Source organism: Drosophila innubila (assembly GCF_004354385.1).
Source record: "Drosophila innubila isolate TH190305 chromosome 3L unlocalized genomic scaffold, UK_Dinn_1.0 0_D_3L, whole genome shotgun sequence".
Classification (NCBI taxonomy): Eukaryota; Metazoa; Arthropoda; class Insecta; order Diptera; family Drosophilidae; genus Drosophila; species Drosophila innubila.
The window spans coordinates 27,146,309-27,162,308 of record NW_022995376.1 but is presented as its reverse complement, the minus strand read 5'-3'; the positions used below and the strand labels follow the sequence as shown (position 1 = coordinate 27,162,308).

At 33.2% G+C, this 16,000-nt stretch overlaps 2 protein-coding genes across 6 annotated transcripts in view; both read right to left on the bottom strand.

Annotated features, from left to right (window-relative positions):
- The window catches only part of LOC117788862 (neurocalcin homolog), a 99,104-nt gene that overhangs the window by 44,347 nt on the left and 38,757 nt on the right, over nucleotides 1-16,000 (bottom strand). The window lies entirely within an intron of this gene.
- LOC117788863 (neuronal calcium sensor 2) overlaps nucleotides 13,132-16,000 on the bottom strand; it is a 41,645-nt gene continuing 38,776 nt past the window's right edge. For 2 of the 3 annotated variants that reach the window (XM_034627785.1, XM_034627784.1), the window contains exon 4: nucleotides 13,132-13,421. In XM_034627785.1, coding sequence (XP_034483676.1) covers nucleotides 13,245-13,421 — 177 coding nt within the window. In that variant the 3' untranslated portion in view covers nucleotides 13,132-13,244. The remainder of the gene's footprint in view (nucleotides 13,422-16,000) is intronic. The other variant, XM_034627783.1, reaches the window with a different exon arrangement.

The window sequence follows — 16,000 nt, the reverse complement described above, 5'->3', positions numbered from 1 at the left end:
AGTATTAACCAAACTCACACATTGTATATTCTATATTGTCTTAAATATCTTCACTAATATTGCCATAAAAACGATCTGTCAAAATCAACCTTTACTTCGAAAAACTCTTATTTTTTGGGATATTTCAACCAAACTCTTCAATTGTGTATGTTGCATCGTCTTATGCATCCTGGACAAGTTAAGTAGAAATCGGACCACTATATCTCATATCTGTCATAGGAACGTTCGGTCGAAAATCAAGGATAAGTATAAGGACTTTTTTTGTTTCTTAAGATATTTCAATTAAATTTATTAATTGTATATCTTGAATTGCTCCTTTTATCCGGAACAAATACTTGTTGAAAAAGACCACTGATTGAGTCAGAACAACGATATTGATGATAGAAATTGGAGGCTCTTGAAACAGCTGTACATCGATGCTAGACCTCAAGTCAGCTAACCTATTCAATATAATCTAACCTTACCTATTCATCGATTTCTTAGAAATTTAAAGAAATAAAATCATCATTACCTATATTAAAAAATTTAAAGCGGTAATATTGTTGCCTTAAATGTAAAACTATGTAGGAATGAATAGGAGATTTATTCATTAGCTTTCAGAAGAAGTATAACTTTACAAAATCAGTTTTGACACTTTTGAGAGATTACACTAGTTAACAGACCAAAAATAAAACGAGCCAAACCAATTTTTAGACCCCGTACTTAAAAAAAGTACAGGGGTCTATTGGGTTTGTTTTAACGAATATGTGCGTAACAGGCAGAAGGATGCGTGGCTGACTCTATAAAGTATATTATTCTTGATCAGCATCAACAGCCAAGTCGATATAGCAATGTCGGTCTGTCCGTCTGTATGAGCGCCTAGATCTCAGAGACTATAAGAGCTAGAGACACCAAACTTGGTATGTAGGTTCCTCTATATTGCAAGCAGATCAAGTTTGTTTCAAAATTCGGCCACGTCCCCTTTATCGCCCACAAATCGAAAAAAAAACTTCATATCCAAATTATAAGAACAATTTAAAAGCTAGTGACATAAAATTTGGTATGAAGATTCCTCCATCTTGCAGGCAGGTCAAGTTTGTTTCTTTTTTGAATCGGACCACTATATTATATAGCGCCCATAGGAACAATCGGTTGAAAATCAAGTTTTAGTATGAAAAACTTTTTTGTTTTATGAGATATCTAAAGCAAACTGATACAATAAGCATATGACTTGGTTTATATATCCTGTCAAAAGTTGGTTCGAACCGGACCACTATATCATATTTATTATTTTATTTTTATTTCTTTATGCACGACTAAAAGCAGTCGTCAAAGAAAAAATTACCAAGTATAAAAATTAAGTTAAAGATTAAAAATACAAATACAATTAAAAATAAATTATGAACTGTTACGAAAAAAAAAAAATTATAGTTAGATCTGGGGTAAGCAAAAATTATAAATGATCCAACATTTGTTGCTAGGATTGGGTAAAACCCAGATTAGTGTTGTTAATAACAATAGTATGAATGTTAGATTAGTATAAAGTAGCATAACAAGTTATTAGTATTAGTAAGGTCAGGGATTTAACGATAGGTATTGGAAAATTGCGGATTTTAGGGAAGGGAGAGGGAGAGAGAGTTCTGAGTAGAAAACGTGAAAGAGGCTGTTATATGTAGTGCATAAAACACGAAACGAATCGTGTGAAGCGTAATCAGTTGTGCATGTAGATAGAAATAAAGGCTTGTAATTCCTAGTAGACCTGCGGGGGACCGAAAAGGTGAGGCGGGCCAGAAGGGCACTACAATCAATCTCGCCAATAATCAATTTGTGAAGAAAAACAACACCAAGAGTTTTCCTACGATTAATTAAAGACGGAAGATTGAGAAGACGAAGCCTATGGGAGTACGGTGGTAAACGAAGGTTGGGATCCCAGTTAAAACCACGTAAGTCGAAAAGCAAAAACTGCTTTTGAATTGATTCAATTCGATTCTGGTGAATGAACAGTATTCCACGATGGGACGAACTAAAGAAACGTAAAGGAGTTTAGTGGTGAAAGTATCATTTAATTCTTTCGACCAACGTTTAATAAAACCAAGTACTCCTTTGGCGTCATTAACTATAGTGGAGATGTGCAAATTGAAGCATAATTTGCAATCAAATAAAACTTCAAGATCCTTTACAGATTTTATACGTTGCAAAGGGGTATTGTCAATCGTATAAGAACCTAAATAGGGCCTAGTACGACTAATTGTCATGAACATACACTTTGAACAAGTCAGATACAACTTATTGGCCGAGCACCATAGTTGCATAGCGTTCAAATCGTCTTGCAGACGATTATGAAGAAGGGGATCAGTGTATGAAAAGATATGCTTTACATCATCTGCATACATTAAAATATATGAATGGGACAGCATACATTAAAATATATGAATGGGGCAGAATAGTGTGTAGATCGTTAATGAACAGAGTAAAAAATAAAGGCCCCAAGTGACTACCTTGAGGTACACCAGAAGTAACGTGAACCGAACTCGAAATGGTTGACCTAAGCAGCATTTTTTGGATCCTACCTTTTAAGTAGGTGGAAACCCAACGTACAAAGGCGGGAGGGAAACCTAGGCAATTAAGTTTATAAGTAAGAGGTCATGGTTCACAGAGTCAAAGGCTTTACTGAAGTCAGTGTATATGACATCAGTTTGCTTTTTCTCTGAAAATGCATCATTTACCAAGGAGGTAAATTCAAGCAAGTTGGTCGTAGTGGACCGACCCTTAATAAAGCCGTGTTGTGCAGGGAAATGATCGATTTACAGAGATGCTGCAAAGAAGAAACAAGAATTTTTTCAAATAATTTTGGAATGGCTGATAGCTTTGCAATGCCTCTGTAGTTCGAAATATCAGACTTACCACCTTTTTTGTGGAGGGGAATGATATAAGATTCTTTCCAAAGATGTGGAAAGATTGAAGATTCTAGGATAGATTAAAAAGCTTATGCAACGGAGCAGCTAAAGAAGAACAACATTCCTTAAGGAGACAACTAGGAATGTTGTCTGGCCCAGGAATGAAAGAAGATTTTAAAGAGCTAATAGAAGAGATTATAGTGTTAAAAGATATATAGCTGTCATAGGACCGATCGAGTGAAAATCAAGTCTTAGTATGAACAACTTTTTTGGTTTTTGAGATATCAAAACCAAACTGATAGAATACACATAAAAATGGTTTTGTATATCCTGTCCAAAGTTGGTTCAAATCGGAGCACTATATCATATAGCTGTCATAGGACCGATCGGGCGAAAATCAAGTGTTTTGTTTAATGAGATATCGTAACCAAACCGATTAAATATGCATAACAATTGGTTTTATATATCCTGTCTAAAGTTGGTTCAAATCGGACCATTATATCGTATAGCTGTCATAGGACCGATAGGGCGAAAATCAAGTCTTAGTATGAAAATCTTTTATGTTTTATGAGACATTGTAACCAATATGATAGAATATGCATTTAAGTTAACTAAATATTTTTTAATTTTTGCCATTATTAGTTTTTGCCATAGAAAGTACGTGGTCTCCGACAGTCGAGTATGCTCGACTGTAGCACCGGCCGACTAGTTTTTGGATAGATTTGGGGCCACAAATGACGAAAAACATTTTTTTTTATTGCAGAGTTTTTTTTCTTAGATTCTAACTATTTTTTATAGATGCGCTTACTTTTGTCATCATTACTTGTGAATGCCAAACCCAATTTTCCAAAGCTTTACTTTTTCTAAAAGCTAATGAATATATCTATATTTCATTCAGACACATTCTTAGATTTAAACCAGTAGTATTAGACCTATCAATATTGAATTAAGAAAATTATGATTTTTTGCTTAGATTTTGATACCCGTTACTTAAAAAGTAAGTAAAAGGGTATATTGTGTTTGTTGGATTGTATGTAACAGGAAGAAAGACTCAACTCCGACCTTATAAAACATATATATATTCTTGAGCAGCATCAATAGCCAAGTCGATATAGCCATGTGTGTCTGTCCGTCCGTCCGTCCGTATGAACAAAAGGATCTCAGAGACTATAAGAGATAAGAGAGATACCAAACTTATACTCACAGACTTCTATATACCCCACGCAGATCAAGTTTGTTTCAAAATTAAGCCACGCCCCCCTCCGCCGCGCGAAAAACCGTTCGTTCGTCTGTTTGAACAAAGGGATCTCATAGACTGTAAGAGATAGCGTAACGAAATCCGCCCCCGCAATTTGCGAAAAACCACCACACCCACAGTTTTTCAGATAATACGTTTTTTGCGATAGTTTACGTTATCTATTAGTATTATCTATTATCCCACTGAATCGAATCATGATCGGACAAGTAGAACGGCAGTTTTGCCGAATAAAAGTTTTCAGAGCAAAACAAAGACTTTCTTTAAAGTACTTTTATATACATTAAAGTAAATAACGGGTCGGGATCTCGTCTATAGCGTTTCCGACTAGTTTTACTTTAAAATTCAAGGAAAGCTCGAAAAAAATTAAATTTTCGTTTCTATTTTATTTACATAGCTGTATTAATTACGAGTTGTTTAAGATACGATTTATAAAAACCTACGGCGAAATAGTAATATTTTATCTGTAGGGATGTTTTTATCGATTTTTATGACTTCCTTGTGGAGCAGTATTTTTTGTGTTTTTTGAGATTGGTAAAGAATCTCATAGAATATTAATTTTTGTATGTCTTACACATTATGATCATACTTGGTTTAAACCGGATAACTATATCATATAGCTGCCATAGGAGGGATCGTTTCAGAATCAGCCTTTAGTATGAAAATTGTTTCTTTAGATATGTTATCCAATCTCGCAGGTTGTGTATCTGGTAATGTGTTATATATCCCTACCGAATTTGGTTCAAATCGTGTGACTTTTCAATATAGCTGCCATCGGTTAAAATCGGACTTCTATATCATATAGCTGCAGTAAGACAGATCGGTCTAAAACAGCGGTGCCCAGCCTCCTTTACAGTGAGCATAGGATTTGCCTCTGCCGGCGTTCAGCTGCACATACACAGTATAAACGCATTTCGTGTGCTTCGCCATGTGCTTCGGCTTCGCCCTCTCTTCTGTCTCTTTTTTTGTCACTTCAGCAGTGTTGCCAACTTAGCCTTTTTTCTAAACAGATCTGTCCTTTATAAAACTACGTCAGACGGAAAATATCATATTTTAAATTTGTCAAACATCTTCTAGTTGAAAATCTATCCAATTTTATAAATTTTAAAACTTATGAAATTCATGCACACTTGGTCGAAAAAAGAAGGTGTCTAATGAAAGTACATTAATAATAATATAATCTAAATGTCAACACTTTTTATGTAAAAAGCATCTGTATTTTTTTTGCCCGTTTTTTCCTTTCAGTTTGTCATTTTTTATGTCGTGATTTGTTGTCAACACTGCATTTCAGCAAAGCGTGGAGAGCGGCAGAAAAAACAGAAACAGTTGCTGATCAGCCGTCGACTAAGAAAGACCTCGCTGCTCAACTTTTTATATGCACACTAAAAAAAATTTTAAAGAAGAGTGGGAAATAATTTTGTTTATTTTATGTTAAAAAAATTTTCGCGCTGTTTAAGACAGAAAAAACGTCTTTTTCGCAGACAACTTCGAGGTTTTCACAGTCATACAAATGAAATGCCAACTGTCAATGTATGGGTTTGGACATCGCTGGTCTAAAATTAAGTTTCAGTAAGAAAAAATTTTTTGTTTTTGGAGATATCTTATCTAAATATGCACTTAAGTTGGTCATATGCATCCAAGTTGACTCAAATCGGTCCACTATATCATATAGCTGCCATAGGACCGATCAGTCGAAAATCAACCTTTGTCTGTCTTTATAGATTTTAATGAATTTTAAAACTTATGAAATTCATATCTTAAACGACGCGTAATTTATACAGCTATGTAAATAAAATAGAATCGAAAACTAATTAATTTTTTTCGAGTTTTCCTTGAATTTTAAAGCAAAATAAGCGGGAAAGGCTATAGTCGAGATCCCGACCATAGGATACCCGTTACTTATTTCAATATATATAAAAGTAATGTAATGAAATTACTTGTATTACTTTAAAATCATTAAATTGCCATATCTGCTGTTCTAAATGGCCGATCTTGATGCGATTCAGTGGGATAATAGATAACGCTAATTACAAAAAAAATAAATGAATGAAATATAGAGATACTTAATAGCTTTTAGAAAAAGGAATGCTTTTTAAAATCGGTTTTGGCATTCACAAGTGATGATGACAAAATTGGGCGCACCTCAAAAAAAAGTAAGACTAAAAAGCGAAATTTAAAAAAAAAACTCTGCCATAAAAAAAAAAGTGTTTTTCGTCATTTGTGGCCCCAAATCTATTCAAAAAAGTGAGTTTCCTTTGTTTTATAGCCAAAAAGTTGCAATTTGTTGCCTAGTGTTATCAAAGCTGCAAGATTGCCTCTGAATAAGGTAAAAAAAATTTGAATTCTTAAAATTAAAAAAAAAAAAAAACAAACAAAAAATATACCTACGGGTCCCCCTCTAATCATGGCTAAGAAATGTTTAGTTTGAAAATTCACTTAGAGTTGTATCACAACACATCAGATAGCAACAAAATTTCAAACTCTGTATCTGTTATATACGTAGCTTGAAAGCTGAGTATGAATTCTAGCTGTGTTACTATTCATAAAAGTTATAGAAAATCGCTTGCCATTAATTCATTTCAGATATTAATATTTTATTACATGATCTTAAAATAATTGTTTTTCCGACCACACTATTTCGCTGGATTTAACACAAGGAACTCTAAAAGTTATCTTTTTTTGGTAATTTGGGTACACTGTTAGATCACAGACTTATATTTTCCAACCATATTTCTAAGATGGTAACAGATGGTAAACAGCTAGACTATAGAATTGAATGACCCCTATATATCTAAAGCTCAATACATCTCCTTAGTCCATCCAATTTTAGAATACGGTTCAAGTGTATAGTGTCAGAGTACTGTTCACCAAGATCGCATTGAATCGGTGAAAAAACTTGCTTTTATTTACACTGCGTGGCCTTAATTGGACTGTCAATCTAAGAATTATCGATAATAACACAAGGGAACAAAAATTTGTTGATTAAGAATTGATAGTTGTTTTTATGGTAATTTGGGGCGCTGAATCCAAATCTACACTTTTTTTCTATTAGGTCGACTTTTCGCAATATACTGTTATTTCCAAAATTAAGGTACTGCCACTACATATATTGAATTTCTGGAAAACGGTTTACCATATTCAATTTAGAAAAATCTCAAAAAAAATCGTCAGCAATATTATCTTTAAGCTGTGCCTTCATTGGCCTTTACTTTGCCCAGTAGTTTCAGAGATATCGTTGATGTTTAGCGAAAAAAATTAATTTTTAAGAAATTTCTTTGCAATTTCATGGGTTTTGGTTTGGTCATTGAAATAGATGTAATGTACATGAAATGCTACTATAATATGCATTTTTTCAAAACTAAATTAGCTCTCAGAAGAAAATAAAAATTTGAACTTAATTTAATTTTTTTTTTTTGTACTCAGCCTTGTTTTCTGGAACTTAACTGTTAGCTGTTGTAGAGTAATTTATAGTCACTGATTTTAAATCTGATCTCCATTTTTCTTCATCAGCTCGCGCTTTTGAGTTGCAGGTACATATCGAATTTTTGACTTTTCCATCAAGTTAACAAAAAAATCATAGCCATACTCCTTAGTGGGCGATTTTCAAAATTATATTTTTTTTGAGACGAGATTGTTCCCTTTGAAAAAAAATCAAATTTTTAAAAATCGCTTAATGAGGAGTAAAGCTCTGATTTTATTAATGGGAAACGACAAAAATTCGATAGGTACCTGTAACTTAAAAACGCGAGCCGATGGAGAAAGATAGAGATCAGATTTGAAATCAGCGAACCCAAATAAGTAAAAAAAAAAAAAAAACTTTATGTATATCAAATCAACACATAAAAAGTTAAATTTTGTTTCCTTGCGTAATTTTTAATTTATTAAATTTTTGATTTCCTAGCGCTACAAGCTGAAGCTTATAAATTATGGTAGTAGTCACTAACATTAATACAATAAATTAAAATAAAATTATCTTAGTGTTATTAAAAAATTAAAATACATGGGTGGTGATTGAAAAAACGGTTGCTGCTACACAAAACTTGGTATCATGATACGGTATCAGTTTAATTTATTTTAACCTTTTCCAATCCTCCGTTTTCCTATTTTTGTCTGCCAATCTATACCACATCGCGATTACAGACGTTCGCCGTAAGGACACACTCATCGCTACCTATGCAGATGACATAGCAGTGCTCACCAAAAGTAACTGCGTCCTTTTGACAGCGAGTGCCTTACAAGAATACTTGGACTCATTTCAGGAATAGGCGGCCAAATGGAACATTTGCGTCAATGCAAGCAAATGTGACATTCATCAACAGAGTCAGAAACTGCCCAGCTGTAGGATTCAATGGTAGCGTTTTAACGCACTCTTCACAGCACAAGTACCTAGGTGTCATCCTCGACAGCAGTCTTGCATTTGGCAAACACATTTCGGCTGTGCAGCATGCATAGCTGTATATATTATCTTAGTTCATCTAGACATAGTTTCATTCTTATATTAATCTCACATTAGCTTAAGTTGTCATATTAGGTAATAGTACTCTACACGAACTTATAACTTCTATATCTTTTTTTTTTTTTAAACTCCGTACTTAAAAAAAGCCAAATAGCCAAGTCGATATAGAAATGTCCGTCTGTCCTGAAGTTCTGACGTCTGTATGAACACCTAGATCTCAGAGACTATAAGAGCTAGAGACACCAAACTTGGTATGTAGGTTCCTCTATATTGCAAGCAGATCAAATTTGATTCAGAATTCGGCCACGCCCCCTCAACCGCCATGAATTCGACATAGAAAATTTCATATCCAAATTATAGGAACAATTTAAAAGCTAGTGACACCAAACTTAGTATGTAGATTCCTCTAAATTGCAGGCAGATCAAGTTTGTTTCTTTTTTGGATCGGACCACTTTATCATATAGCGCCCATAGGACCAATCAGTCGAAAATTAAGTTTTAGTATGAAAAACTTTTTTGGTTTATGAGATATCTCAACCAATCTGATACAATATTCATCTTAATTGGTTATATACACTGCCGCTCAACTGAATAGGTTCACGATTAGTTCGGTTCAAATTAGATTAGCCAAATCTTTTTAACCAATTGTTCGACTTGGATGAACTAATTTTAATTTGATAATCATTAAAACTGCATCAAATTCCTCCCAGTCAGCAAAATCAAGGAACAATGTGGTGTTAACGCCAGCGTAGCAACGGTGAAACGCGTTATTCAGAGTGCCAAACATTTAAAGAGAAAGAAATTAAAAAAAAAAAAACCCTCTTAATGATGTGCGTAAGGCTACACGGCTTCAGTTTGCTCGAGAGCATATGGCATGGAAAAAGGAGTGGGACACTGTGGTGTTTTCTGATGAAAAAAAAATTCAATCTGGATGGTCCGGACGGCTATAACTACTACTTTCATGACCTACGAAAGGACGAACGTATTTTAAGTCGCCACCACTCCTGTGCTGGCGGTGTAATGGTGTGGGGAGGCATATCATTTTATGGGACTTGTGAGCTGCAGTTTGTTTCATCGATAATGAATGAATATGTCTACAAAACGGTACTTCAAAAGAGTTTTTCCGAATTTTTCGAAACATTTGGCAACCTCCCATGGACATTCCAACATGATAGCGCGCCCATTCACACTTCAAGAATGGTAAAACAGTGGATTTCCGAACAAAATGTGATTTTGCTTGCCTGGCCACCATACTCCCAGGACCTAAACATAATCGAGAACGTTTGAGGACTATTGTCTCGAAAGGTTTATGAAGGCGGAAGACAATTTGAAGATACCGCGACCTTAGTTGATGCGATTAGGAAGGCCTGGACCGAAATCTCGCTTCAAGTTATTGAAAATTATTATAAATCCTTGCCAGATCGAATCTATGAAGTAATACTAAAGTCAGGAGGTCATACTCATTATTAAATTATAGTAAAATAAAATATATTTAATAAAAAATCCACCCAAACCTTGAATTTTTGCGACAAACATTTTTTTTTTTAATTTTTATCTCTTGAACCTATTCAGTTGAGCCAAAAAAAGCATGCCATTGTAGGAAGGCTTATGGGAAATTAAATATTTTTAATATTTGTACTTGTGGTAGCAACTGGAAACTTTCACATCTTATTAACAACTAAATTTTCTATCAAATAAAAATAAAAGATTTGGCTAAGCTAATTTGATGAAAATCGTGAACCTATTTAGTTGAGCGGCAGTGTATATTTTGTCCAAAGTTGGTTCAAATCGGTTCACTATATCATCAAGCTGTCATAGGACCGATCGGTAAAAAATCAAGTTTTATTTTAAAAAACTTTTTGGTTTTATGAGATGTCTCAACCAAACTGATAGAATATGCATTTAAGTTTGTCTTATACATCTTTTCGAAGTTGGTGCAAATCGGTCCCCTGTATCATATCGATCGGGCGAAAATATAGTCTTAGTATGAAAAACTTTTTTGTTTTATTGATATTGTAATTACCGCAAACGTGATGTCCGTTATGCGACTGCGCCCTCGGTCGGTTGGGCGGAGGGTGGACCTCTTCGTAGCCTGGGATCAGCGCGTAACAAGCTATTAGCTATTAAAATAATAAATGCGTGATCAAGCCAGAACGGTATTATTAGCGATACTTTTTATTTGTATATTCCACTATATACCATTCGAGAAATCCACTTTAATTTCCTATCATGCTTAAGACCAGTAATTGAGGCGACCGAGTCGAGTGTTTTTGAGCTTTTGTACTAGCTAAAAGCGATCGCTCAAAACGATTTACTTTCGGAATAGTACGTATTTCTGGGAGGAACTACTTACAGTTAACAAAATCGATGGATGTCTTTATTTTATGAGCTCTTTTTTTTTTGAATTGTTAGCCATATTATCACTGCGGACGGAAGTTCGCGCTAGTGACGAAAGCAGCACGAAGGATACGAAGGGCGACTAGCAATATATACAGCTAATATGGAAAAATTGCTACGACTGTCCGATAAGATCGAGTTATATACCGATCGAAAGGTTTAGTCTTAACTAACAAATTGGCAAAACTTCTTCTAACTCACCTGGCTCATGAGATACGGGGTGTAAGTGGGGGGTCAACATTTAAATGATCGCAGCTAATGGGGCTGTTGGGTCCTTTTGGTAAAATAATTTTATTTTTTTTTCAAAAATACGCGTTGATTGATACCTCGAACACCCAAATCTGGCAACTAGTTCAAAAGATAATTAAATTTTAAATTTTTAGTGGACTTATCAAAATGAGATAAAAAGCCAGTTTGTTTGTTTGTTTGTAGTGTTTGGCCAGTCCATGGATTCAGTGTCGTATGGCGCAGAGGATAGAGTGTTAGACTCTGGCTCAAGAGTTCTGCGGTTCACTTCCCAGTTAAGACGAGAAAAGATTTTTTTTTTTTAATTTAATTTTAATTTTTTAAATCAAAAATAAAATTTGGCTACATTCTGCATTTCTGTTGTTGTTTGTTACGCTTTGTAAACTTTTTTTATTTCTTTTGCTAATCTCGCACAAAATCAAAGGGCTACAACATAAAATTTGTTTAAAAAATGCCAAAGCTTCTGTTAACAGGCCGCGATCATTATATTAGTCGCAGTCTTAAAATGTTGTCTATATATATAAAATTTCATGACCTCATTCTCTGACTGAGCATTGTACAGGTTAAACCATTTGACGTGCGACCTTGAAATAAGACAGCGTTATGAAAAATTCGACCTGCAAGTTCTTAAAATTTAAGGCCAATGTTCGCATTTATTTTGAGTTTACATTTAGTATTGTTTGGCGAGACAGTGGATTCAGTGCCATATAATGCCATATAATGCAGGCGCAAAGCTCTGCGGTTTAGACCAGACAAGAAATTTAATTTTTGTTTCTTAAATTTAAATTTATAAATATTTTTTTAAATAAAAAATAAAATTTTACTACAATCTGCATTATTGTTGTTGTTTGCTATGCTTCGTAATTATTGTTTTTCCTTTTGTTAAGCTCGCCCAAAAACAAACAGATGCTAAAGCTGCTGTTAACAGGCTGCGATCATTATGTTAGTCGCAAGCATAAAATGTTATCTTTTATATATAACACATTGGCTGACATAAAGCTGCCTGAGCCCTTTAAATAAAAAAAAAAAGTGTTTATTTTATTATATGGAGCCCCATATGTATCAAAAAAAGTTTGGTATTCGTTTAATTCCGGATAAAATTCCGGAGGATATGCCAACACATACTATTTTGATAAATTTCAAAATTTACAAAAAGGATTGGCAGTTCAAGTTAAAGTTCTAAATGCAATCAAAACAATAATTTTATTGAATGCATGTCATACAGTTTGGAAACGGTTAACGAAGCACACACATCGTATTCTTACAATACCAATTTTTAAGTCGCTTGATGTGTTACCCTATGTTCCAAAGGTACACGTAACGTCGCTGAATGGTGCCTTCCGAAACTACACTCAACAGGGAGTCTCGAAAAATCTGACAATTTCTGGAGATCTCACTTGACTTACCACACAATTTTTCGGTTGCTAAATTTTTAAACCTGAGTAAAACTCCCTTTTTGTAATATCTATCATCTGTAATGACTGTCAATGTTTATAATTATAAATATATATATTAGAATGGGTAAATTTTGAATAGACCACGCGATTGTCAAAAACCATGTGTCAAAAATTAAAATCGTTTTTAACGAGAAACTTTTCGTCGTAGATAACGATTTAAGGAACCGATTGGTGATTTTGTTAATCAAAACAAATTGTCCCACTTTATATATATATATATATATATATGGTTGTTTGTTTGTTGGTGATTTTGTTAATCAAAACAAATTGTCCCATATATATATATATATATATAATTTTTTTATATATATATATATATATATATATATATTTATGTATATTTATATACTTTATATATATATTTATATATATATATATAATTAGTCTGCCAACCATCCTCCCTTTATAGAGCTAAAAACATGCAAACACAATATCTTCACAAAATTCAATGATGTTCAATATTTTTATATAATTTTAGTATAAGAAATATAAATTAGATATTTATACATTTCATTACTGATTTCATCAAATACACACATATTATAGGGTATAAATATTTAAGGGGCCAGCATTTTAGACAATTCTTCATCCTGCAAACATCCTTTTAAAAATTCATCTTGTGTTAATTGACCATCGTTATTTTCATCCATTTTAGCAAAAATGTTTTTTGCACGTTCCTCAGCAGAGTCAGCGGGACGATTTGATGAGCATGCACCTAGCATATCATAGATTGCCTGAAAAAAGGTATTTGTCAGTATTAAGTATTGTATTGTGTTAATCAGCATATATCAGAACATTTAAAAATAATTCAAATAATTTCGGGAATTTCGGGACGATTTGATGCTTAAAGCAAACTCTTAAAAGTATGTAACGGGTATTTCTGTAATCGGGGTATTCTCCTACACACTTTTACCTTTCTGTAAATCCTACAAAGCGATTTCTTTGCAAAAACTAATTTCTGTAAGACGTCCCATTTCATAAAAATCCAATCTTCTTTTGTCTTTTATATTAATGTATGGAACTACCAGCTGAGACTGTCAAGTTTCGACAATTTAACCGTTCCAATTAAACCGTTCGATGAATTATCACGTAGATTAACAGACTCTTCGTTTGCCCTTTGCTCGATCTGACATTTATTATAATTTCCATATACACCTTATCATAAACAATTGAGTTTAAATCATTCAGGAGATTACCCTATTGTAAATTCTTGATTAAAAACGTTCCTTTAGGCCTAAAGTGGAACATATATTTGTGTATAAAAGGGCAATTCCCTAAACATATGCCAAAACATATTTTATATTGACAAAAGGCGGAACATGAAGCTATTGATTAGCACTATAATTGGTATTAATGTTGATTTTAGGCTTAGATCGTTTTCAAAATAATTTAAAAAAACCAAGGCATACAGTTCAAACACTGATTTCAGCGAAACCTACGAAAATATCTTAATGCGAGTAGTTGTAGAATGTTATGCATTGATGCATCTTAATAATATCTTTTTTTTTTTGATTCAAAAATATTAAGAAGTTTACTTTAGATTAAATTTTAATCACTTTCGAACACGGTATTTTGATCTATAATACTTTATTTTTTGTGTACTTCGTATAAAAAAAGTTTTAACTTCTTTTATTATATAACAGCTTAACTATCATTATTAAAGTGTTTTCTTTGTATTTAATTAAATTTTTGATGCTGTAAGAGAGATTTCATCAAATAATCATTATAATCAAACACTCCATTTTGGAATTCCATTCTTCCAGAAAACAGACAAAAATATAAAGAAAACTTAATTTGTTCAAAGATGCAGTCGGATTGCTCATTCCAGTAAACCTATTCATGTTTAAAATGTTTCAAAATCTAGTGAAAAAAATTTCATCATAAAATTAGTAATACATTTAGGGCCTGTTTTTCAATGTGTATTTAAGGGGTTTGATAACAGATATTTTGACGTAAAATGTATAGAAGTCAATTATGGTTTTCACTTGACAGTGGCAGCATGGCCGCGAGCACAGACGTCACAACAACAACTTGTACTGAAAAATTTCCTGCAAGGGTGCTAGACCCAGACCCTTGATTACGAAAAGTCAGGCACATATGATGATAAAAAACACGATTAAAAGTCGATAATTTCAATCGAAAGTTAGTATTTTTGGCATATTTTAGTGTGATTATTTTGACAACACTTGTTTAGTGACGTCACGACACAAAAGCATTTGTTTGATTGTAAGAAAATTTTACAATGCAACCCACAAACTTTTTTGCAAGTCGAAACAACAAAAATTTAACGGTATTTTCATATTTTATAAATATATAAATTGTTAACAATTGGCGCATCGAATAAAAATAAATAAAAAACATTGAAATAGATTCCAGATTTGAACCGGCAATTTTTACTTAGACTACTAGGAAGCTCAAACATTTTCAAACCAAATTATAAAACTGAAATACACATTCCTGGGCAGGACTGAAATGTAAGGGGATGCCCACGATTTCAGTAATGCTCATGTGCCAGCTGTCATGCTGCCACTGTGAAGTGAACACCCTAAATATAAAATGTTGTTATCGTCAGCTTTTTATTATTTTTGCACAGAAACTGAACAGCTGCTTTATTTCGGGTGAATGGCAAATGTTTATACAGTTTCACATTTGGTCGTGGAAAGCCAAAAATCTGACACATTCAAATGTGGGGAAATGTGGCAAATGTGAGTGGTCGTGGAAACAGCCTATTAAATTTTAACCCGTAGTTTTACAAATATCAATTCTTGAGTAAAAAAAATTATGATTTTTAAAGCTATTTTAGGATTTTTGGACTTTAAAATTTTAGGAAAATTTACTTAATTTCTGACATGTGGTTTGAATCTGTATTGGCATAGCTGCATATAGGTCTATAAGATTTGATTCATTAAAAAATTTTGATTCATTAAAAACTATAACGGCGTTATAACACCATTTTGTAACTAGGGATGTTTTGGTCGATTTTGATGACTTCTAGGCTGAGTGATTTTGACCTTTAGTATGAAAAATGTTTGAGTTTTTTGAGATATTTAAACCAATGCACTATGGCGTATTTCAGGAAATTAGGTGGCAAAATTCTGTAACTTTTGAATCCGGTGGGATATCGGTCTAAAACTTGAAATATATATTCTTAACACTGCAAAGAAAATTGGGACCAAAAAAAAAGAAAGGCGTGACATGGGAGAGGGAGTACATTAACGTTCAAACGCAAAATTTCAAGTTTTTCAACATTTAAAATACGATACCAATTTAAAAAAAAAATTTACAATACAATACTTTTATTTTTTACTTTTTG